This window comes from Oncorhynchus masou, chromosome 29 (assembly GCF_036934945.1).
Source record: "Oncorhynchus masou masou isolate Uvic2021 chromosome 29, UVic_Omas_1.1, whole genome shotgun sequence".
NCBI lineage: Eukaryota > Metazoa > Chordata > Actinopteri > Salmoniformes > Salmonidae > Oncorhynchus > Oncorhynchus masou.
Window position 1 is genome coordinate 65,904,459 of NC_088240.1, and position 24,604 is coordinate 65,929,062.

General features: G+C 43.1%; 2 protein-coding genes across 3 annotated transcripts; both read right to left on the reverse strand.

The window, feature by feature from the left end:
* Window positions 1-791: 791 nt before the first annotated feature.
* Window positions 792-9,471, reverse strand: LOC135520318 (interleukin enhancer-binding factor 2 homolog). The gene is made up of 14 exons (XM_064945765.1): window positions 9,260-9,471; window positions 8,360-8,526; window positions 8,003-8,065; window positions 7,802-7,844; window positions 7,449-7,553; window positions 4,202-4,279; window positions 3,965-4,067; window positions 3,782-3,847; window positions 3,524-3,640; window positions 3,207-3,285; window positions 2,963-3,050; window positions 2,340-2,516; window positions 1,836-1,926; window positions 792-1,735 (listed from the first exon to the last, which is right to left on the reverse strand). The coding sequence occupies exons 1-14, from the start codon at window positions 9,314-9,316 to the stop codon at window positions 1,569-1,571; spliced, it is 1,401 nt and encodes a 466-aa protein (XP_064801837.1). The 5' UTR covers window positions 9,317-9,471; the 3' UTR covers window positions 792-1,568.
* A 10,326-nt stretch (window positions 9,472-19,797) lies between these two features.
* Window positions 19,798-24,503, reverse strand: LOC135520319 (cyclic AMP-responsive element-binding protein 3-like protein 4). 2 transcript variants are annotated; one of them, XM_064945768.1, is made up of 10 exons: window positions 24,289-24,503; window positions 23,378-23,518; window positions 22,932-23,196; window positions 22,600-22,742; window positions 22,084-22,173; window positions 21,763-21,869; window positions 21,427-21,495; window positions 21,244-21,328; window positions 21,065-21,161; window positions 19,798-20,973 (listed from the first exon to the last, which is right to left on the reverse strand). In XM_064945768.1, the coding sequence occupies exons 2-10, from the start codon at window positions 23,513-23,515 to the stop codon at window positions 20,639-20,641; spliced, it is 1,329 nt and encodes a 442-aa protein (XP_064801840.1). In that variant the 5' UTR covers window positions 23,516-23,518; window positions 24,289-24,503; the 3' UTR covers window positions 19,798-20,638. The 2 variants fall into 2 exon arrangements, with proteins under 2 accessions (XP_064801840.1, XP_064801839.1); XM_064945767.1 differs by having other exon boundaries at window positions 23,363-23,518.
* Window positions 24,504-24,604: the final 101 nt, after the last annotated feature.

Below are 24,604 nucleotides of genomic sequence, written 5' to 3' on the forward strand. Positions count from 1 at the left end.
AGCATAGAATGGAGTCATGAGTGCATTCAGATGTGTGGTTGACTGCAAATCTTCACAATACAACAAACATGGTCTCATTCTGTTCAGTACAACCCAGAGTATAACACCATAACATCTAGTAACTGTACATCAAACAGTGATTATAAACGTTGACACTATATTACAAGTTTCATATGGTAATGTGAAGTACCCATTTGTACTCACCGGTGTTTGGCTTGCTTGTATATCAAAGTTGTATTTATTACCCTCATCGTCTCATCTTTGAAATACAGAGTACCGGTAATCCTACTTTACAGCAAAAATATATTTTAAAGATGCCCAATTAGGGGGAGGGATGGGGCACCTTGTCCTACGTGGTGCAAGTTCAGAACGGCTGTGTCAAAACCCATACGGAGCTGTGAAGCGCAGAGCCAGAGCTCTGAAGCGCAGAGCCAGAGCTCTGATCTCATGTATAGCATGTTACAGTACAGAGGTTCAATTTAGATACTTGTCCAAATCTGCCATTTTCAACCAGTATACAGGTAGACATACTGCAAAACAACCCAATGAAAAGCTAACCATTGTCAAGGTCCAAGAGCCAATTTGTACCACTGACGAGAAAAAAAAAAAACTTAAACAATAGCAAGCACTTACTGACACAACAGCATTTTTCTCAGAATGGTTGGAACACTCGGAAGGATGCAAAAGTTTAAACCTCTGCCATCTGAGGACAAGTACTCCAATACCACAGTTGCAACATTCCATTTGAAAGGGGATGTGGTTAGTCAGCTGGAGAATCAACAATAACTACGGCATGTTTATTCAGCTTTATTATTCAAGAAAAGGTTAACACATTGAAAAAGCTCTGTTCACTGTGCGGGGCAGAATATATCCTTGAGTTTAAGGGCCAATAACATAGTATTTTGTGCACTTAAATCAAACAAAATAGAATATCATCTATCAGCCATGGCTCGATCAAGATCTCCGTCTAGCCAGAGAACCTCAATAAGCCAGCCTTGGGTTTTTATTGCTGAGCGCTAGCAGCCTCCCCCCCTTCACAGCCCCTGTAACGATTATGACTGTTTCCAGGTCTGCCGTCAAAGGACTCCATAATTGGATTCACTGATTAAAGCCCAGTTATTACTGACAACACCACTGCTGTATGTAATAGTCCAGATGACATTATAAACCGAGGCAAGTCTCCACTGGCTGCTCAGTAACTTCAGACAAACTGACATGATCTATCCATTTTTGACAGTGAGAAACTGTACAATGGAGCACCATCAATTGTGAGTGGACCATAGAAATCAGAATTTTCAATACGTTTTTTTTAATCAAATCTTTGCAATACAATAAGCCAAGAGAAAATAGTTCAATTTCTGTTTCGACTTGATATAAACCGAAACATAAAAAACATTGGAAGCCACATCTTGTGTCCCTAGTATCAGGGTTGTCTGAAAACAAAACAAGCCCTTAAACTAGGCGCGGGTAGGAGACAGTACAAAAATAAAAAATAAATCCCCATCCCACCTCAGAATGAAACCATTCAAAACAGTTGAATGACAAACTGAAAAAGTATGTCACCACAATCACTCTTTAGTGTCCATGACCTCTTTAGCATCCATGCTCTCCATTTCTGCATCATCATCATCATCATCATCGTCCACCTCCAATTCCACCTCCGGCATCTTCTCATATGCCTTCTCAGAAGGCTTCACTGTCACTCCATCCCACGTGGATGTCTCCACCACTAGATCTGACCAGAGAGGACAGAACAGGTAAACGCGTGTGGGAGAGAAAGTTCAATCACTAATAAAAGTGCTGTAAATGCCTCAAGTTCAGGTGAGTTGACTTACGGCTAGCGTCTCCATCCAGACCCAGAATCTTCATGTAGCCGCCATGAGACAGCAACCTCACCAGGGTCTGAGCGGTGAGGCACACCATGTCCTGGACAGAGCAAATATTATGTCAGCATCTTGGTATGGTGAAGAAGACACTGAAAATGTATTGTTTGATACACTAGTATTATAAATTAGGCCACGACTACTGTCTTGCAGACTACGGTTTAGACAAGCTAAAAAAATGGAATTCAAACAGAATAATTCAAGATAACATTCAGAAAGTTCAGGTTTACACTCTTACAAGATAAGTGACGGGCCGGCAGGTAGCCTAGCGCTTATGAGTGCTGAGCCAGTAACCGAAAGGTTGCTGGTTTGAATCCCTGAGCAGACTACCTGAAAAATCTGTCAATGTGCCCTTGAGCAAGGCACTTAACCCTAATTGCTCCTGTTAAGTCACTCTGGAAAAGAACATCTGCTAAATGACCAAAAATGTAATGAGGGTGGCCAGCAGGCAAGTACCTGTTGCTCCAGGTTCATGACAGTGAATACACGGTAGTGTCCATTCTCACAGGGGTCTGCAATTCCAGCTGAACCAGGCAAGAAAAGCCCCGATGACAGCATCTGCAAGCTCCGCCTGAAGGCCACATTGAGGGCTAGCGGCTGTCTGCTGGGGTTGTTCATGACTGCAGAGTGACCCTGAACAGAGAGCGAGAGAAAATGAAAATCTTCACCACGGAAAAACAGACTATTCAGGCAGCGTCTTGTGCCAGTACACATATTGACGATTTCGTTTCAACGCTAAAATAGCAGGGCCGGCCATTTCTTCTGCCTCGCAAAGTCCATTTCGCGTGGGTAATAAATTACACCTAGTGACCCTTGAGTACGTCTCCAACTGCTGAGCAGACCAAAATCTCTGCTCTAAATTAAGCTCTTTAGGAGCAGGCCCACTACATGAGGTTCAGGAAATTAGAATTAGGCCAACACTGAAGTCTAATGAGCACATTAACATATGAGTGCTTTTTTACACCTCTTCAGGTTAAACAATCTTTCCAACGACGACAACTAGTTTGCTTATTAAATAGGGTCAGGACAGACATACACTCAATTTATGTTGTATGCAGACAGTTGTGCATGGGGCTCACCAGTAAGTCCAACATCCAGGGGGTAAGGGGTTCAAACCCTGGGAAGCGGATCCTCAGGTCCTTCAGCAAACGGACCAGGACCTTCACCCTGATAGGGCAGAACCAGACCACACACACAAATTGACATGTTTGGATAGGTATATTTAACAACAACATTTCCATTCTCTATTCAATCCAAAATTGACCGTTAAAATAAACCACTGATGAAGCCATAGGTGGGTGGGAGTTCGCATTGGCAGCTCACGTGGAGTGGGAGGCATTTTCTTCAAACCAGCGAGCGTGGCGAACAGCAGCCAGGGAGTTCTGCAGGAGCTTCATATCGACTGTGGAGAAGGGAGACAAACAGAATCACTCAATATGTCTGGCTAAACCTGATGACATTGATGTTTTAGTCCCTCGTGTCAGCTATAACAGCAATATTTCAACAACTGGCTTCTTCGATCAGAGGATGCACAGTAGAAGTGAAAGGTTAACAGCTAAACCATCTGCATAACTCTGGTTGCCTCCATCCACCCCCCCATCCTTTGTAAGAGTGCGACTGTTAATCCTTGCTATACGTACTGTGCACATCAGGCTCCAGCTTTCGCATGTTGTGGGGCACGGTGGCAATGAGGATCTTCACAGTGGCGTCGGCCGAACTGATCTCAAAGCCCGTCTCGTTGGGCAGCATGGAGAGCACTGGGGAAACATATTCAAACACATACTGTTGATTACCAATATAATCTCAGAAAACCAGACCTAAAATCGTGTATAATTACGCCAGATACTTGATTAGGTTCTAAGACCGATGAGAACGTAAAGAAAAGTGATTTGCATTACCTTCCGATGGGTCCTGTGTGCGTAGGGTCTCCACCACCTTGGTTCCCAGAGCAGTCACTGTCTCCACTGGGAGAAAGACATATTAGTGGTCAGCTGACCATGTTCCATCCACTACCCCATTTCCTCTGAGTAGTGATCATAACGTAATAGTGACATTAGAAATGCATTTAGGTAAAAACTTACCAGAAGGCAATATCTTCAGAATGACAGCAAGGTCTGCAACATTGTGTCCTGTTGTCATGGTGCCTTTCTTGTAGGAGCCTACCTGTCTCATTTCCTCAATTTCCTAGAGTTAGAAAAGTATGAAAACAATTAGTCACATTCAACTCAACTAACTGGTTTGAAATACCCTCATCCCTGCATTTGAGGATTCAAACAGTATTTCTCTGGTGAGATGAAATCTGACACTGTAGTACGTACCACTTCATCAGCCCCAGCTGAAACGATGAAGTTGTCAATGACGTTGGTAATTTTGGTGACCAGTGACAAGATGGATGACTAGAAGAAAGAGAGAAAAGGTAAAACCACTGTCTGACGGCAGTTCTAACGTGCTAGTTCTAACTGGAGTCATCTTGGACACTGGTTCAAAATGGTTTGAGAAACATGTCAGAATACAGGTCTATGAAGCAGACAGCTGGAGTGAAGTAAAACATTGGGCGCCACTATACTATGGAGTAGGCTGCCACCAAGTGTCTGAAATCAAACTGCCATAAACACACAACTTGTTGAGCACTTGAAATCCACATCCCTGCCACAACAGTTCTTGCCTGAGAACATTGCAGACATGCCAGATCTTACAACGTATTAGGTATTTGTAATGGGAAATAGTAACTATTTTCCTGTATTTGAGTTACTGTGGATATGGATTGATAAATAAAATGTTTATTACCTAACTAGGCAAGTCAGTTAAGAACAAATTCTTATTTACAATGACGGCCTACCAAAAGGCCTCCTGCGGAGACAGGGAATGGGATTAAAAATTAATTAAATACAAATAAGACAAAACACATCACGACAAGAGAGACAACACTACATAAAGGGAGACATAAGACATAGCATGGCAGCAACACAACATGCCAAACATTATTTGGCACAAACAGCACAAAGGGCAAGAAAGTAGTGCAAAGCAGCCACAACTGTCAGTAAGTGTCCATGATTGTGTATTTGAATGAAGAAATTGAGAAAACTGTCCAGTTTGAGTGTTTGTTGCAGCTCGTTCCAGTTGTTCGCTGCAGTGAACTGAAAAGACGAGCGACCCAGGGATGTGTGTGCTTTGGGGACCTTTAACAGAATGTGACTGGCAGAACGGGTGTTGTGTGTGGAGGGGGAGGGCTGCAGTAGATAGTAACATGATTGTATCTGTGGGGGGATCCAGCCAGAATCATTCCCTTGGGGAAGGGAAAAACAAGTTAACCATGAATGTTTAAGTACCATATTTAATGAAGCAGTTTGGTGACTGTTTATCATTATCTGATGTAACTATGTACTGATGATCTTACCTTTGATCTGTATCGAATGTTGTGGATTTAGTTTACTGACAGTAGCTAGGCTTCCATCCAATTGGTGACAAATTTTCATGTGAATGTTCTAAAATCAGCATAAAAACTAAATCCATTTTCTCACCAGAGATGTGTTTCAAATCAAATTACAGTGTGCGCAATGACGTAGAGCACATAACTGTAGAGGTTAAATTCCCATGTACTGAACACAAAAATACAAGTTAAATGGGTTTCTATCACGTTCTCAACTCGACTTTTGGTTTGGTAAGAAATGTGTTATACAGCAAATCTCTGGTCTTGGCAAGTGCACTCTAGCCAACAGCTCACAGATCCAGTGCAGGTAGGCCACCTACATGATGAGAGATTATTTTAGTTTGTTAAAATGACAGTCAAACATTGATCAACATATCACCAGAATAACACCCTCAAAATGTATTGGAAAGGAACATCAAGCTCATCACCATGCACTGGACTTCCTGACGGGCCGCCCCCAGTTGGTAAGAGTAGGCAACAATATATCTGCCACGCCGGTCCTTAACACTGGAGCCCCTCAGGAGTTCCTTGGTTTCCACAGCACCATCAAACTATCATGGTCCAAACATACCAAGACAGTCCTGAAGAAAGCACGACAACAACCCCCCGGTAGACTGAAAAGATTTGGAATGGGCCCCCAGATCCTCAAAAGGTTCTACAGCTGCACCATCGAGCGCATCCTGACCAGTTGCATCACCGCCTGGTATGGCAACTGCTCGGCATCTGACCGTAAGGTGCTACAGAGAATAGTGCGAACAGCCCAGTACATCACTGGGGCCAAGCTTCCTGCCATCCGGGACCTATATAATCGGCGTTGTCAGAGGAAAGGCCATAAAATTGTCAGAGACTCCAGTCACCCAAATTATAGACCGTTCCCTCTGCTTCCGCACGGCAAGCGGTACCGGAGCGCTTAGTCAAGGACCAAAAGGCTCCTCAACAGCTTTTACCCCCAAGCCATTACACTGCGGAACAATTCATAAGAATCCCCCCTTACTACTCTCGGTTTGTTTGTTACATCTGCAGTCACTTCACCCCCACGTACAGTTACAGATTACCTCAACTAGCCTGTACACTGACTCGGTACCTCCTGTATATAGCATCGTTGTTATTCTTGTTATGTTACTTTTATAACTTTTTATTTTCGTCTACTTTGTAAATATTTTCTTCTTGAACTGCACCGTTGATTAAGGGCTTGTAAGTAAGCATTTCACAGTAAAGTCTACATTTGTTGTATTTGGCAAATGAAGTTTGATTTGACCACCCTGTAAAGTTCATAACATACTTCATCTGTAGCTAAATAAAGCATGTTTTCCCGAGTCGTAGTGAGAGGACCACACAATATCATTGCGTGACTCCCAGTTTACTTTGATATGATAGTTATTATACAAATAGTTGTGAATAAAAAGGCATTTCCACCACCATCTCACACTTAATTTTATCGACACAAAAAGATCCCACCTTGTCTAGCGTATTTTGTTTTTTCAACATTTGGAAAGGTAACAAATTTGCTGTTTCCATCAGACCTGTTGTGACATTTTTTTATCCTTCATGTAATTTACTTTCATAAAAAGGTTGGATGGAAACCTGGTTTCTGCTGATTCTGTAGCACCAGAAACCATTTACTCCAAACAGAAAACAAGTTTCTATTTGACAAATTCAAGTAGGTCCCTCCCCATTTCGTTCCATTTCTTTCTTAACTTCTTGGTGACAGGGGGCAGTATTTTCACGTCCGGATGAAATGCATGCCCAAATTCAACTGCCTGCTACTCATCCCCAGAAGATATGCATATTATTTGTAGATGTGGATAGGAAACACTGAAGTTTCTAAAACTGTTGGAGTATAACATAACTTATGTAGCAGGTGAAACCCAGAGGAAGAACCATTCAGAATAAATAAATAATTTTGAGGTCACTCTTTTCAATGGGTTTTCATTGGGAATCCAGATTTCTAAAGGACCTTCTTGCAGTTCCTTCCGCTTCCATTGGATGTCACCAGTCTTTAGAAATTGGTTGAGGTTTTCTCTTCTCTCATCAGACCACCTCACTTGAATTACTCCAGTTGTAAGGTCTGCTGCATGTGAACATGTTTAAAAGAGTAAATGGTCATGTGTGCACGTGTGTGTTTAGTCACAGACCTGTTCAACAGAGGTGGGGCCAAGGTCCTGGTTCCTCTTCAGTAGGGCCTCACTGAAGGCTGTCTCATCGGGGGCAGGCTTCAGACGAGGGAAGGCTATTTCACACTGATGGGGAAATTGATATTTATTAACACATAATGGTACAAATATAATCTCAGTCATCACGTTGTATTATGTAAGTAGCAACATCTTCCCATCAATCATCTCTAGTAGAAGGAAACTCTGCATCTAAAGAGTGCTGTGAAGCAGGGTCTTGAGAAGAAATGTGGAAGCTCAAGGATGGAAATATTAACCATAACTTGTGTTCAAAACATCAACATGTCATTTCTTTGAAACTGAACAAGAATACTCACCACGTAGAGGTCAAAGGGGATGTGAGGGACAAATGGGCGAAATCTACAAACGGACAGGGCAATTTCACAGATTAATTTTATAAATGCATTTGAATTTCAATACATTTCCTGAGTTGGTTTGAGTTTAAATATAATTTACCTCAAACATTACTTAGAGCGCACACTTTGCAATGTTCAGTGTGGTGCTCAGAAGGTGCTTACCCTGGCACAGGTCCTCCCCCCCGAACCCCAAAACGGCCACCACGGCCTCGACCCCTCTCGCCTCTGGCAAATGAACACATTCATAAACTTGATTCAAAGTATTGAACACAAACATTAAACGACGTTCAAATTGAAGTATTAATAAACAAGTAAGGGGCGTGCTCTAGCACAATAGCTAGCTAGCGAGTTCCCTGAATACTGTATACAACACGAGGTAACGTTACGCTTACGACGCTAACGTTAGCTAGCTAGAACACCTCGAGCGAAGTTTTTAGTGTTTAAGCGTGGTGAAATGCGTTTGGTAATTTATTACTGAAAGCCATCTAAATCACATACGTGTAAATATATGTACTTTACCTCATTATGTGAGACGTTGTGGAAACTTCCTTGAAATCGACAAGGAAAATGTTCACTTTTGCTGCTAGGAGTGTTCGAACCGGCTGCGTTGGCTTGTTAGTGGGTGTGGATTCTTCTTCTTTTTGAGGTTTAATGGCAGACAACCACCTACTGTGTATTGCCGCCACCTACTGTTAGAGGTAGTGAAAAAAAAAGTATATTGCGGGAAAGCTGTGGTGGGGGACAACGACATCATATAAAATACAGTAACTAAATCAAAAACATTCCCAGTCCTTCAGTCACAGCTCAAATAACATCCCTACAGGGGCATGTGAGGTCGACAGGATTCCTTGTAATGCCTAAAATCCATTATTTCTTCAACGTCACTCCTTTCTACCCTTCTTCTCACCACCTCCGTAGGAGTCATGTTGGACAGCCCTTATTCTTGCCACCTGTCTCCTTCACACTAACAGAGCACTTAAGGAATTCAGGCCCATGTTCACCACCATAATTGCAGCATATATGCTCTGCTGGCATACAATACTCCTCTCATCTATACACACTTAACCAAATAAATTTGCATTTATCACACTGCATGGGTTTGGGCATTAAGGTTTTTACAGGGTGTCTCACAAATACACATGAGAAGGGAGAAACTCTTCTTCAAAAAACATTAGAATGAATAGAGCGGGCTTCCCCACTATCAACCACGTGGGCCAGATGGTGAGCACCAACCACTTGATCCAATTCTTCACATATATCCTTTGCACCACCCAAGACATCCCCCCCCCCCCTTGATAGGCACACTGCTTCAAAGATCCACACACTAAAATCCAATATCTTATTGAAGCGCAGAGTATGCTCTGTCTGTTCTACTGATAGATAGAAAACCAAAATAAATCCACTTCTTGTTACGCTCACCTTCTCCAACGCATCCACGATTTTCAGACTTAAAATGAATCTCCCAGGTAACTCCATCAATTCAAAACCCTCACTCTCACCCCAAAAAAATATCAGAACTAGGCTTGGATTTACCAACTTCAACTACCACTTTACTTAACTTATTTCCTTTCGTATTCGCCGCTGATTCCAATCATTCTCATCTCCACTCGACGCGCCATCTGATTCAAACAGAACATGTAGTTCCACCATCTTCCCATTAGTATTTTCCTGTTGACGGTGGCTTCTTCTTCTTTGGATTTTTATGGCAGACTATAAGGTGTATTGCCGCCACCTACTGTACGGGTTAGTGAACGATATGTGGGCTTGGCTAAAGTGTGAGAGAGTCAGCATGCAGCAATGACTGGTCCACCATGAGAATGCTGGCACTTCCGTCTCCTTGTCGTTTCACTTAACGCCTCATTGACATTACAAAGGGCACATCTCAATAGGGCTCCAGGTAAGTCATGAAAGCACAAGTGATAGCACTTATTTTTTCAACAAATCAATATGTTAAGAACATGGGGAAACATAAATATATATAAATAACATACAAAGGATAATTGGGCTAGGGGGTACAATATCACATATATTTAATTGTCTTAAAATATAGTTCAATTTCTTTTTGTAAGGTAAGAAAATGTGGTGTTTTGTTTGTACATTTGCATTTGTGAATATGAAATTTGGCCAAAAGAATAATGAAATTAATTACATAAAATTGTTTCAACTTATTTCTATCATAGGTAAATAATCCAAGCAGTACATCTCTCCACAATAGTGTAAAATCTTCATAAATGTGTTCAATTATAAATCTACTGATGTCTTGCCACAGTTTCATTACATGAATACAATGCCAAAAAAGATGCAACACCGTTTCTGGGTGGTCATTACAAGGTACAATTTTAGTTTATGTTTTTCTTAAACTTCATCATATAGTGGTTGGCAGGATAATATTTATGAATAATTTTAAAGGAAACTTCCTTAATTTTGTTAACAAGTAGATATGTGTGTGGCAACATCCAAACTTTTTTCCAACAGATATTAGCAATACAACCGTTCCAATAAGGCATGACTTAAGGTAAAACATCTGCTGAAACAAGGTTTGTATCGCTCTGTTGTTGAATGGACCAAAGGAGAAACAAACCTTTCCTACTAATGAGTCAACAGGGTTAATGGAAAGTAGGTTCTGAGGGTGAGGTCTTGACACGTTCCTGAATAATAAAGCAACACCTGAGGGAATGGCATCTAAAACAACTGCAAAATCTTTGGGTGTTACAGGGACCTTGTAAAGTGATGAGAATTCCTTAGAACTGAGTAAAAAAACATTTACAAGTTGGCTCACCAATAGGATATTATTTCGGAACCAATATTCTAAAAACAAAGAAGTATTTTTATACAATATATCCCAATTATTCCATATATAATATCTGTGTGGAGAAAACATATGCTTATAAATTAAGGACCATGGCAAGAAAACATGCCGATGAAAAGCAGAGTTTCACTGGAACTTTGTCAATATTATAATTGCAAACCAACATGAAGTTAAGGCCACCAAAAGTAAAGAAGACAGGAATACAATTCCACATAGAAGTGGCTCCAATTGATCCTGAAAGTAGTATTTAAGGTAGTAAAGTCCATAAAATTCAGCCCACCATAATCATAAGTGTTCATTACAACAGTTTTCCTAATGTAATGGGTACGGTTTCTCCACGGAAAGTTGAAAAGCATCTGGTCTATCCCCTTGCTTATTTTACCATCAAGATAAAAAAAATAGAGCACCATATGTTGGTCTAGAGGTACCTTCAGCCTTGGTTATTAGGACTCTTCCTTTTAAAGATAAGTCCCTCTGTAGCAATTGATTTAGCTTCTGTTTTTTTTATAAGAGGGTTCAAATTTAGTAAGCTTCTAGACTTTTGATCCTTAATAATGGTTATGTCTAAATATGTAAGTTCTTTCATTGGAATATCATAATATGAAGGTATCACACAATCTTCGACAGCCATGAGTTCACATTTATTAATGTTAAGGTGTAGACCAGACGCTTTGGAGAAGGATTGTATCACATTGATCGATGGGGGAATTTGGTTGGCATCTTTCAGAAAAAGTGTAGTATCGTCAGCCAGCTGGCTTATAATAATTTCTTTACCAGCTATGGAAATACCTTGTACAGGACTATTATTTAAAGAATTTGTAAAGAAGTTGGGTGATTAATAAAAACAGATTCTGTATCGCCGAGCGAGTGAACATTATTTAGTGAGTCAAAAAACACATTTGTGGATTCCTGAGATTTACGTAGAGCTATACAATTTCCTGTAAAAATGACTACAGTATTTAGCGATTCATTTTTGGTCATCTGTAATAACACCAATGTGTAACTTATGGATAGTGTTATTTGTAGAATGAAATTTCTCAAATCTAAAAGAAATAGGATGAATTCTGTTCTCCCTCCTCAAGTCATTTTTTTCCTAGATCTAATAAAGGCTCCTTCTGCTTTTAATCTATAAACAGTTGAAGTCAGAAGTTTACATACACCTTAGCCAAATACATTTAAATTCAGTTTCACAATACCTGACATTTAATCCAGGAAAAAAATCCCTTTCTTAGGTCAGTTAGGATCACCACTTTATTTTAAGAATGTGAAATGTAAGAATAATTGTTACGGTTTTTTAGGTGTGAAGGAGAGTCGGACCAAAATGCGGCGTGTAGATTACGATCCATGTTTAATGAACTGAAGAAACACGAATCAAAATACAAACACTACAAAAACAATGAACGTAACGAAAACCAAAACAGCCTAATACTGGTGCAAACTAATACACGACGGACAAAAGGACATAAGGACAATCACCCATGAAACACTCAAAGAATATGGCTGCCTAAATATGGTTCCCAATCAGAGACAACGAAAAACACCTGCCTCTGATTGAGAACCACTTCAGACAGCCATAGACTTATCTAGAACACCCCACTAAGCTACAATCCGAATACAAAACACACCACATGCAAAAACCCGTGCCACACCCTGGCCTGACCAAATAAATGAAGAAAAACACAAAATACTTAGACCAGGGCGTGACAGAACCCACCCCAAGGTGCGGACTCCCGGCCGCACACCAGAACCCATAGGGGAGGGTCCGGGTGGGCGTCTGTCCACAGTGGCGGCTCCGGCGCGGGACGTGGACCCCACTCTATCAAAGTCTTAGTCCCTCCTCCTCGCGTCCTTAGATAGTCCACCCTCGCCGCCGACCATGGCCTAGTAGTCCTCACCCAGGACCCCACTGGACTGAGGGGCAGCTCGGGACTGAGGGGAAGCCCGACACTGAGGGGAAGCCCGGCACTGAGGGGAAGCTCAGGCAGGTAGTTGGCTCTGGCAGAGTCTGGCTGACTGACATATCTAGAAGAGTCTGGCTGACTGGCGGATCCTGGCAGACTGGCGGCTCTGGCTGCTCCATGCTGACTGGCGGCTCTGGCTGCTCCATGCTGACTGGCGGCTCTGGCTGCTCCATGCTGACTGGCGGCTCTGGCTGCTCCATGCTGACTGGCGGCTCTGGCTGCTCCATGCTGACTGGCGGCTCTGGCTGCTCCATGCTGACTGGCGGCTCTGGCTGCTCCATGCTGACTGGCGGCTCTGGCTGCTCCATGCAGACTGGCGGCTCTGGCTGCTCCATGCAGACTGGCGGCTCTGGCTGCTCCATGCAGACTGGCGGCTCTGGCTGCTCCATGCAGACTGGCGGCTCTGGCTGCTCCATGCAGACTGGCGGCTCTGGCTGCTCCATGCAGACTGGCGGCTCTGGCTGCTCCATGCAGACTGGCGGCTCTGGCTGCTCCATGCAGACTGGCGGCTCTGGCTGCTCCATGCAGACTGGCGGCTCTGGCTGCTCCATGCAGACTGGCGGCTCTGGCAGCTCCATGCATACTGGCGGCTCTGGCTGCTCCATGCAGACTGGCAGCTCCTTGCAGAGTGGCAGCTCCTTGCAGAGTGGCAGCTCCTTGCAGAGTGGCAGCTCCTTGCAGAGTGGCAGCTCTAGCTGCTCCATGTATACTGGCAGCTCTGGCTGATCCATGCAGACTGGCAGCTCTGGCTGATCCATGCAGACTGGCAGCTCTGGCTGATCCATGCAGACTGGCAGCTAAGGCCAGGCGGGAGACTCCGGCAGCGCTGTAGAGGAGGAAGGCTCTGGCAGCTCTGAACAGGCGGGAGACTCCGGCAGCACTGTAGAGGAAGGCTCTGGCAGCGCTAAACAGGCGGGAGACTCCAGCAGCGCAAGAGAGGAGGAAGGCTCTGGCTGCGCTGAACAGGCGGGAGACTCCGGCAGCGCAGGAGAGGAGAAAGGTTCTGGCAGCGATGGAGAGGCGAGGCGCACTGTAGGCCTGATGCGTGGTGCTGGCACTGGTGGTACTGTGCCGAGGACACGCACAGGAAGCCTGGTGCGGAGAGCTGCCACCGGAGGGCTGGTGCGTGGAGGTGGTACTGGGTAGACCGGACCGTGCAGGCGCACTGGAGCTCTTGAGCACCGTGCCTGCCCAACCTTACCTTGTTGAATACTCCCGGTCGCTCTGCCAGTGCGGTGAGGTGGAATAGCCCGCACTAGGCTATGCAGGTGAACCGGGGACACCGTGCGCAAGGCTGGTGCCATGTAAGCCGGCCCAAGGAGACGCACTGGGGACCAGATGCGTAGAGCCGGCTTCATGGTATTTGGTTCGATGCTCAATCTAGCCCGGCCGATACGCGGAGCTGGAATATACTGCACCGGGCTATGCACCCGCACTGGGAACACCGTGCGCACCACAGCATAACATGGTGCCTGCCCGGTCTCTCTAGCCCCCCGGTAACCACAGGAAGTTGGCGTAGGTCTCCTACCTAGCGTCGCCATACTCCCTGTGAGCCCCCCCACAATACATTTTTGGGGCTGACTCTCAGGCTTCCATCCCCGTCGCCGTGCTGCCTCCTCATACCAGCGGCTCTCCGCTTTCTCCGCCTCCAGTTCTTCCTTGGGGCGGCGATATTATCCAGGCTGTGCCAAGGGTACTTCTCCGTCTAGGATTTCCTCCCAAGTCCAGAAATCCTTATTATATATCTCCTGCTGCTGCTGCCTGTTGACACGCCGCTTGGTCCTGTTGTGGTGGGTGATTCTGTTACGGTTTTCTAGGTGTGAAGGAGAATCGGACCAAAATGCGGCGTGTAGATTACGATCCATGTTTAATGAACTGAAGAAACACGAATCAAAATACAAACACTACAAAAACAATGACCGTAACGAAAACCGAAACAGCCTAATACTGGTGCAAACTAATACACGACGGACAAAAGGACATAAGGACAATCACCCATGAAACACTCAAAGAATATGGCTGCCTAAATATGGTTCCCAATCAGAGACAACGAAAAACACCTGCCTCTGATTGAGAACCACTTCAGACAGCCATAGACTTATCTAGAACACCCCACTAAGCTACAATCCGAATACAAAACACACCACATACAAAAACCCGTGCCACACCCTGGCCTGACCAAATAAATGAAGAAAAACACAAAATACTTAGACCAGGGCGTGACAATAATAGTAGAGATAATGATTTATTTCAGCTTTTATTTATTTCATCACATTCCCAGTGGGTCAGAAGTTTACATACACTCAATTAGTATATGGTAGCATCGCCTTTAAATTGTTTAACTTGGGTCAAACGTTTCGGGTAGCCTTCCACAAGCTTCCCACAACAAGTTGGGAGAATTTTGGCCCATTCCTCCTGACAGAGCTGGTGTAACTGAGGCAAGTTTTAGGCCTTTGCTCACACAAGCTTTTTCAATTCTGCCCACACATTTTCTATAGGATTGAGGTCAGGGCTTTGTGATGGCCACGTCAATACCTTGACTTTGTTGTCCTTAAGCCATTTTGCCACAACTTTGGAAGTATGCTTGGGGTCATTGTCCATTTGGAAGACCCATTTACGACTAAGCTTTAACTTCCTGACAGATGTCTTGAGATGTTGCTTCAATATATCCACATAATTTTCCTTTCTCATGGTGCCATCTATTTTGTGAAGTGCACCAGTCCCTCCTGCAGCAAAGCACCTCCACAACATGATGCTGCCACCCGCGTGCTTCACGGTTGGGATGGTGTTCTTCAGCTTGCAAGCCTTCCTCTTTTTCCTCCAAACATAACGATGGTCATTATGGCCAAACAGTTCTATTTTTGTTTCCTCAGACCAGAGGACATTTCTCCAAAAGTACGATCTTTGTCCCCATGTGCAGTTGCAAACCACAGTCTGGCTTTTTTTATGGCAGTTTTGGAGCAGTGGCTTCTTCCTTGATGAGCAATAATCTATATATACACTGCTCAAAAAAATAAAGGGAACACTTAAACAACACAATGTAACTCCAAGTCAATCACACTTCTGTGAAATCAAACTGTCCACTTAGGAAGCAACACTGATTAACAATAAATTTCACATGCTGTTGTGCAAATGGAATAGACAACAGGTGGAAATTATAGGCAATTAGCAAGACACCCCCAAAAAAGGAGTGGTTCTGCAGGTGGTGACCACAGACCACTTCTCAGTTTGTATGCTTCCTGGCTGATGTTTTGGTCACTTTTGAATGCTGGCGGTGCTTTCACTCTAGTGGTAGCATGAGACGGAGTCTACAACCCACACAAGTGGCTCAGGTAGTGCAGCTCATCCAGGATGGCACATCAATGCGAGCTGTGGCAAGAATGTTTGCTGTGTCTGTCAGCGTAGTGTCCAAAGCATGGAGGCGCTACCAGGAGACAGGCCAGTGCATCAGGAGACGTGGAGGAGGCCATAGGAGGGCAACAACCCAGCAGCAGGACCGCTACCTCTGCCTTTGTGCAAGGAGGAGCACTGCCAGAGCCCTGCAAAATGACCTCCAGCAAGCCACAAATGTGCATGTGGCTGCTCAAACGGTCAGAAACAGACTCCATGAGGGTGGTATGAGGGCCCGACGTCCACAGGTGGGGGTTGTGCTTACAGCCCAACACCGTGCAGGATGTTTGGCATTTGCCAGAGAACACCAAGATTGGCAAATTCGCCACTGGCGTCCTGTGCTCTTCACAGATGAAAGCAGGTTCACACTGAGCACATGTGACAGACGTGACAGAGTCTGGAGACACCGTGGAGAACTTTCTGCTGCCTGCAACATCCTCCAGCATGACCGGTTTGGCGGTGGTTCAGTCATGGTGTGGGGTGGCATTTCTTTGGGGGGCCGCACAGCCCTCCATGTGCTCGCCAGAGGTAGCTTGACTGCCATTAGGTACCGAAATGAGATCCTAAGACCCCTTGTGAGACCATATGCTGGTGCGGTTGGCCCTGGGTTCCTCCTAATGCAAGACAATGCTAGACCTCATGTGGCTGGAGTGTGTCAGCAGTTCCTGCAAGAGGAAGGCATTGATGCTATGGACTGGCCCTCCCGTTCCCCAGACCTGAATCCAATTGAGCACATCTGGGACATCATGTCTCGCTCCATCCACAAACGCCACGTTGCACCACAGACTGTCCAGGAGTTGGCGGATGCTTTAGTCCAGGTCTGGGAGGAGATCCCTCAGGAGACCATCCGCCACCTCATCAGGAGCATGCCCAGGCGTTGTAGGGAGGTCATACAGGCATGTGGAGGCCACACATACTACTGAGCCTCATTTAGACTTGTTTTAAGGACATTACATCAAAGTTGGATCAGCCTGTAGTGTGGTTTTACACTTTAATTTTGAGTGCGACTCCAAATCCAGACCTCCATGGGTTGATAAATTTGATTTCCATTGATAATGTTTGTGGGATTTTGTTGTCAGCACATTCAACTATGTAAAGAAAAAAGTATTTCATAAGAATATTTCATTCATTCCGATCTAGGATGTGTTATTTTTGTGTTCCCTTTATTTTTTTGAGCAGTGTATATTATCAAGTTGATTTAAATGTATTATCCAGTTTATTTAATCTATATATATTATCCAGTTGATTTAATCTATATTTATTATCCAGTTTATTAAATCTATATATATTATCCAGTTTATTTAATCTATACTTATTATCCAGTTGATTTAATCCATATATATATATTATCCAGTTGATTTCATCTATATTTATTATCCAGTTGAATTAATCTATATATATTATCCAGTTTATATTAATCTATATATATATATATATATATATATATATATATATATATTGTCCAGTTTTTTTTGTAACTCAATCAGTTCCATCTTCTCCTCCCCTAAGTGGCCGGCTGAGGACCTCTGAGAAAGGGAAGTTATCTTAATGATCACCTTGTCCTCCTCAGCTCTTCTGGTCTTAGCAAGATTACTACCATATTTTCTAAGGAGTCTGGACACCTCAAATTTGAAGAGCTCAGTTCTTGCAATAAGATTTTTATTCACAAGCCCTTTCCCAAAAGTGTGAGAGCAGACCTTTAACCCCAAACTTAACTATATCATTATTTAATAACAAGCTATTTAGCTTACAGTAGGATGCTCTACCAAGGTTAGTATCAGGGGTAAATATTTTGATATCAATGTAAATGGCCCATTGCTCTGTGAGGGGAGTAAGTACAAATATTTGTAGTAACACACTCACTATCATTACATTTGGATATAAGCCACAAATCTATTCTGGACTGTCTGGAACTTGTTTTGTCACGCCAAGTGAACGATCTATCGGCCGGAAACCTCTCCATCCATATATCAGTAAGATCAAACTTTTCCATAAAAATTATTAAACCCAAATTCTGACTGTTTGGCCTACCTGGGGGCCATCTATCAGATGAGTTCTCTTTTGTAATGTTAAAGTCCCCTACTATCAATAATAACTAATTAGGAAATTTAGATAATCAATGAAGTACATGTTTCTCTTTAGGTTCAAGCAACTCATAATTTTCATGTTTGGTGTTATACCCGTAGAATTTTACAGTAATGAGCGTAATGTCATTGTAACTGATCACAAGACAAATAAAGTGACCAAAAGGGTCACATTCCGAGTGTAGAATATTACCACCAAAGGTATTTTTCATTGTAGTGACACCAGCGGAGCGTTCAGATCCATGGGAAAGCCAAATATCGTTGCCCCACTGTGACCACTGTGTACCCAATATATTGTTATTTTTATGGCGTTGGTTTTGTTATTAATCTGCTCCGGCCATTACCAAGTCCTGCTCACCTGCGTCTGACTTCCCTGCCACCAGTTACGCACCCCTTACACTTTAGTGTAATCAGGGACTATTTTAAGAAATAAAAATAAAATACTTTTTTTTTAAAGGGTACTATTTTGAATTAATATGAAAACGGATCATTAAATAAAATAAGAGTAAAAATGTTTTACATATACACATTCTAAGACCCATTTTACTTGGAAATAAGTATTAATAACTAAATAGAACAATAACTGTGTAAAGTCAGAGCAGAGCTGTATGCCCCTTTAAAACAGTATCTTAGTTACTGTATATATACAAAAAATACAACTTTCAGTCTTCTTCGTGAGTTTGTAAACACAATAGGCTTTCTTCTGGTCCAGTCATACAAGAACAAGCTAATAAATTATTGAGGTACCTGAGTGTTCTGAAAAATAGTCACCTGAGGCTTGTTAGGTAATGTTAATCAGTACAAGGGAAAATGAGAATACCATGGCTGAAACAATCAATCTGTTCTCTCTGGTGAGATTCTAGGGAAGAATATCAATTTTCGAACCGTTGATGAAGCCTCGTCCTCCGACAAAGTTAGCAGCCTTTCCCTCATTTCGTGCTTTCTTGAATGTTGGCCATAACTTGTTCCTTCTTTCTATGTCCTCCGGGCTGAGATGCTCGGCAGAACGCAGACTATGACTCTGAAGGAACGCCTTCTTCCTAGCAACTTTCCAGATAGCATCCCTGTATAATCTGTCAGTCAAGAGGATGATGATACCCTTTGGTCTTGAATCGTTTTGCTGTTCCTTCTTGCCGAGACGATGCACAACATTGATGGTATCACCAACTTCGTTCTTCTCTGCAGGCATAACTTCTTGGCAGAGGCGGATAGCCTCTCGTCGCACATCTTCATTCTCCACCTCTGGCAAGCCGTAGTCTCAGGTTCCATCTTCTTGTGTATTGTTCCAGATCAGTGAGACGTCTATGGTAGACATTGTTATTCTGTTCCACCTTTATCACACGTTTTTAACTTTAGCCACTCTCATTTTCCCATCCTTGATTACACCACATGCAAACTCTACAGTCCTTTTCAAGCCTTCGATAACCATGGTGTTCGCACCTACCATTTTCTCAATGGCGTCAGACCTGGAGTTCATGAGTAAGGAGAGGGTAGCCATGATGTCAGAGTCCATGTTTGTTTTTTTGGAGGGTGGAGGTTTGCACTGAGTAACCGGTAAAGACGGGAACTAGTCATCTTCAACAGCATTCGAAAGCATGAGATTATCCATAGGGCAAGCGTAGTTATGGCAGTCAATACATTTTTTAATGGATTTCTTCAATGCTCTGAATAATCAATCTTCAGGTCGGCTATTTAATTACCATAAAGCAAAAACAGTATTGTTCCCATTTAATAAATATAAAGTAAAGCACATAAAATAGGACACCAGCAACCACTAAAATTAGGATAGCAAGTTCTGTGAAGAGTATACATTTGGACCACAATGTCATGCTTAAGATAAGGATATGTTTGGATTGTACACATTGTTTATCTCTTAACCGAATGAGGGCCAAAGGACATTTTTAAGTACACGCAAAAGATATGACAGTTTGTTTACTGTGCAAAATGAGTCTCTCAGCATTCAGTTATGGGAGCTGCAAACTACATTGAGCACAGATGCCAGTCAGAAACTAGCTAGTCAGTTTCACAAACAGTTTGCACACGAGTAAGGTAGTTAGTCAAAAACATAATCCATCGGTGTAGGCTCACTTTCAAGGAGTGTGTATGTGGTGTACACTAAGACTTGCTTAAAGAAGGCATAGCCAAAACAATATATTCATATCTGTGGTGTTTTTCCAGCTACAATCTAACAACCTTCATCCTTCCCACAGGATGTACTAACTAACTCCTCGGAGTTCAAAGTTAGAAACCTTTTCCATACAAACATTAAGAAGTGGTACTTAAATAGAAAAGTCAAAAATGTTTAACCCATTTTGAAGACCATTCCACCGAATCCCAGATTAAACCTTGTTTGCACCACAGCACCAAAAAAGAGTAAGGCAATGGTTAGGCATTGAAGGCACCCAAAGGGGTCTGGTTGAAAACCAATGTGGTAATGGGGCAGCATATTGGACTGCCCCAGCATATTCCTCCCATTGTCCATAATGAAGGCAAGGAGCTTTGAAGAGCTCTATAAAGCAAATGGAATGCAGTCAAACTAGTTCATCAACACTGTCTACATCTCATCAGCGTGGGCTGGTTTGGTGGGATCAAGGCTTGTGCTCCCTTTTCCTGTTGCTGACACCAGGCCCAGGGCCAGAGGTTCAGTCTGCCCTTCAACCAGAGTCGAGCTGTTCCCTGGTTGGCTCTCCTCCAGGGCCACACCCTCAATGTCAGTGATTTCGGGACTTTCTATTGGTTGCTTTAGTATTCTGGAAGCATCCGGGGGATCTGATTGACTGAGGTCACGGGAAACGGGTAGGGAATCTGGCTGAATGATATGGTTATCCACATCCTCAGCAGCTTGCAAGGATGAAGCATGATCTGTGAGGATGTTTCTGGAGATAATAACTGAAACGGTAAAGAAGAGGGAAGGCTATTTAACTTTCATAGTTTTCAGAAGAAAAATAATCCATTATTAATTCCTAAATGGATAACTAACCCCCTTTTGGTGTATAGTCCTCTTCTATGGATGAGGCGCCCCAGTTGAAGGGGCTGTAACTTGGGAAGATGATGAGGCCCAGAGAGAAGAGGATAATCTGATGGGAAACAACAGACACACGTTCAATTCACTTTTTTTAAAGATCACCCTGAAAGTACACAAAGGCATGGATGTCTCACCATGACGCAGGTGCTGGTCTGTGCTGCTTTAGTGACCGTCTGCTTGATCAGTGACTGTAGTCTGCGCAGCTGAGCCAGGAGAGACCTGTGCATGGAGATATTATAAAAATACCATAACTAACAAGACACACACATCATCATTGAGCATCATCAGTGCAAAAAGGTGATAGCCAATTCACTTACATGTTGTGTTTTTCCAGCTGTTCCACGGTCCTCTGCAGCTCTTTGTTTTGCGCTGAGCAAGCCGCTGCCCTGAGACAGAAAATACCTAGGGTCACTGACAGAAAAGCATTCCTACTGTTCGACTGTGTCGGCCCATTGGGGAGAGTCAACAATAACTCAGTGGCAGAATAGAACATAAGGACCCATTGTCAGAACTTCCTACTGCACATGCCTCGCTGTTGTACCACAAATTAAAATGCTAAGGAAATGCAAGTGACTTGTTTATAGAGGTTATCCACCATGAACTACATAGTGGGTCCAATTTTCATGGAGCCAAATAGAAGCCTCAGGCCTCACCTGCTCTCAAGCCCATCCACATAGTCCTTCTTCCTGCGACGGCTGTCTTGGGCTGACTGTTTGTTGCGTATTTTGCGTCTCACTTTTTTCAGAATCCGTTCCTCAGCCTAGAAGGGAATTCAGTCCAGTACATTTAGATGCAATTCAACTCAGAGCTAAACAATTTCAGTCAATTTCAGTCAAATCCTAAAAAATATACAACAAAGTCATTTGTCATGTCAAAGTTGTAATGCAAAAGTAATGTAATCCAAGCGCGTGCAGGGGAGTAATGGATTTGGGTACATTGAATAGTGTAACATCTACCGTGCGTGTGTGTCTGACCTTGGTAAGGGGCAGGTTGTTGGGCAGAGAGATCCCCTCTTGGTTCAGCAGTTTCTGCTCCTCCTCAGTCAGCGTGAGATCAGGGTAAAGCTGATCAGGAGAAGAGGGTATTGTGTTTATAATCCTCACTGCCATAATCTCATAGAGAGACACTTGAACAACCACCTGGGGTCTCAGACTAACTATCCCCCTCCCCCACTATCTTCATATTGTGCCTATCTTGTCCATTCATTAGGGACTGAGGCCTATGGATTTCACCACATCTTTACAATACATTTGCAGGCCTCAATTATAAGTAAGCAGGAAAGATTGTCACTGTTTACATCTAATTAGATGGTAAATGCATTCCCTATTCATTTGGGATTGAGCCCTGCAACTTTGTCCTAATGCATATGGCGGGATCTTCACAACAGATGCAATTGAATATGGACTTATCTTGGAATTAGACCACTTTTGTGGTGTGAAAATATCTGAAAATTCTGATTTTTGAGTCAACTTGCCCCTTTTAGGTCTCACCAGTGGGCTGTCTGGACTGGTGGGGCCTGAGGTGGAAGCAGAGTGGGTAGAAAGGTGACCATGGTCAAATCTCCCAGCGGATACTTGAGGTAACTCGTTGACAATACAGGACTCCGAGATCAACATCTGAGAACGCCACTCATCTGACATAGGAAAAGAGAGTAAACTCCCACCCAACACACATGGAATCACACACAGACACATATGCACAAGAGTACACACACACACACACACACACACACACACACACACACACACACACACACACACACACACACACACACACACACACGCGCACACACACACACGCACACACACACATATACACACACCGAGTTGTATGGAAATGACATCGACACTATGCTGCTCTGGCTCCGTCTTGATGTTGGCCAGGGTGCTGATGTCATAGACCACCTGATAGATAGTTGTGGGGACCTGAGAGGGGTCCACCGTGGCAGCTAGAGGGCTCTCGGAGCAAGGTTCCTCAGAGATGCCACTGTCGCTCTCTGAGGAGGTCTCCACTGGGGCTCTGGTAGGGAAGACATCATTTGGGTTGATGGCATAAAGCACATCCTCTGGCTCGCTGTCGTTTAGACCCTGTAACAAATGAAGAGGAATTAGGTAATACTTTAAGCAAATGGTATAATACATTATTACATGTTAATAATGTGTTAAGAAATAAAGTTGAGTAAATATAGTCCCAGATCTTTGCAAATTTGCTCACTATATTGTACAACTAGTTATAATGGGAAACATTCCGCACACTTTGGGGGTATACCGTGCATTCATCCAGGGTTTTTTCAGAGCCAGCATAGATGACATCAGAGCAAGAAAATGGCCCTTCCAGTCCCCAACTCTCCTCTGTCATACTGTCCTCCTTGTGTCTGAAAAACAGCTCTCCATTCTCTACATCCATGTCCTAGAAGAAACAAAACAGCAGTTAGAAGTACTACAAAATAATTATCAATTCAGTTCACTTTTGTGTACTTCTCTTATTGCACTGTCAATGTTACAACTCTTTGTTATTAAAGTATTTGTAACTCATATCTATGTTGTTGTAAATTACGATTTATAAAGCATGAACAAGGTGTGGCAACTGCTCATTGAGCTGTTAAAGGTTGGAGCTATATATATTATTACTGTTTAATCAGTGGGAGTCCTTTCGCAAGCGGATATCAGCATCCTGGTACAAGCAAGCACGCGCGCGCGCGCGCACACACACACACACACACACACACACACACAGTTGCATTAAAAAACTGATAGGCTTTCTCAATAGCAATTGTACCCCTCATAAAATCACAACCATTAGACTTTTTTGACCTCAAATGTAATATGCAGACCTACAAGTTAGGCTAGCAGAAATAATAATATCACGTGACCCACACCAGTATTCTTTAATAAACTATAGTCTGTCTATACGTATGTTTTCTATATTGTAGGCTATTGTCGGCATATTTCTGCCAAGTGTTAAGATAATGATCTCAAACTATTAAATTGCGGAACTTGAATAAAGTTGATCCATTAAAATTCAACATTCGTAAACGATTGCCTTATTGGTTCGAATTAGATGTTGAGTTTGACACTATACCTCGGTCATGTGTAGGATTCCCTTCCCTGTCAAGCAGGATAAACAAGAGTTACATTGTACTCCCCGACTATAGCCTCATGTCACCACAAACAACTTACTTGTCTGCTGCTGTTTTCAGAAGCGATGTTGTTCAGAATATATATGTAGGTCTACTTCAAGAGCATTACAACAATAGTAGGCCCAACCAAAGAAGAAAAATGCAGACGAGTAGTATTTAAAGATCAACCAGTGTAAGACGCATTTCTCCTAAAAATCCAGCTGGCAATTCTTATGTCAATCATCCCGTAGGGCGAATAACCATACTAACACGGCGGATGTGCGTCGCCTAAGCGCAACCTGTTGGCTCTAAAATCACTAACTGATAGAGTATATGGATTTCTCTCTGTTTCATACTTATGCCATAATGCAAAAACA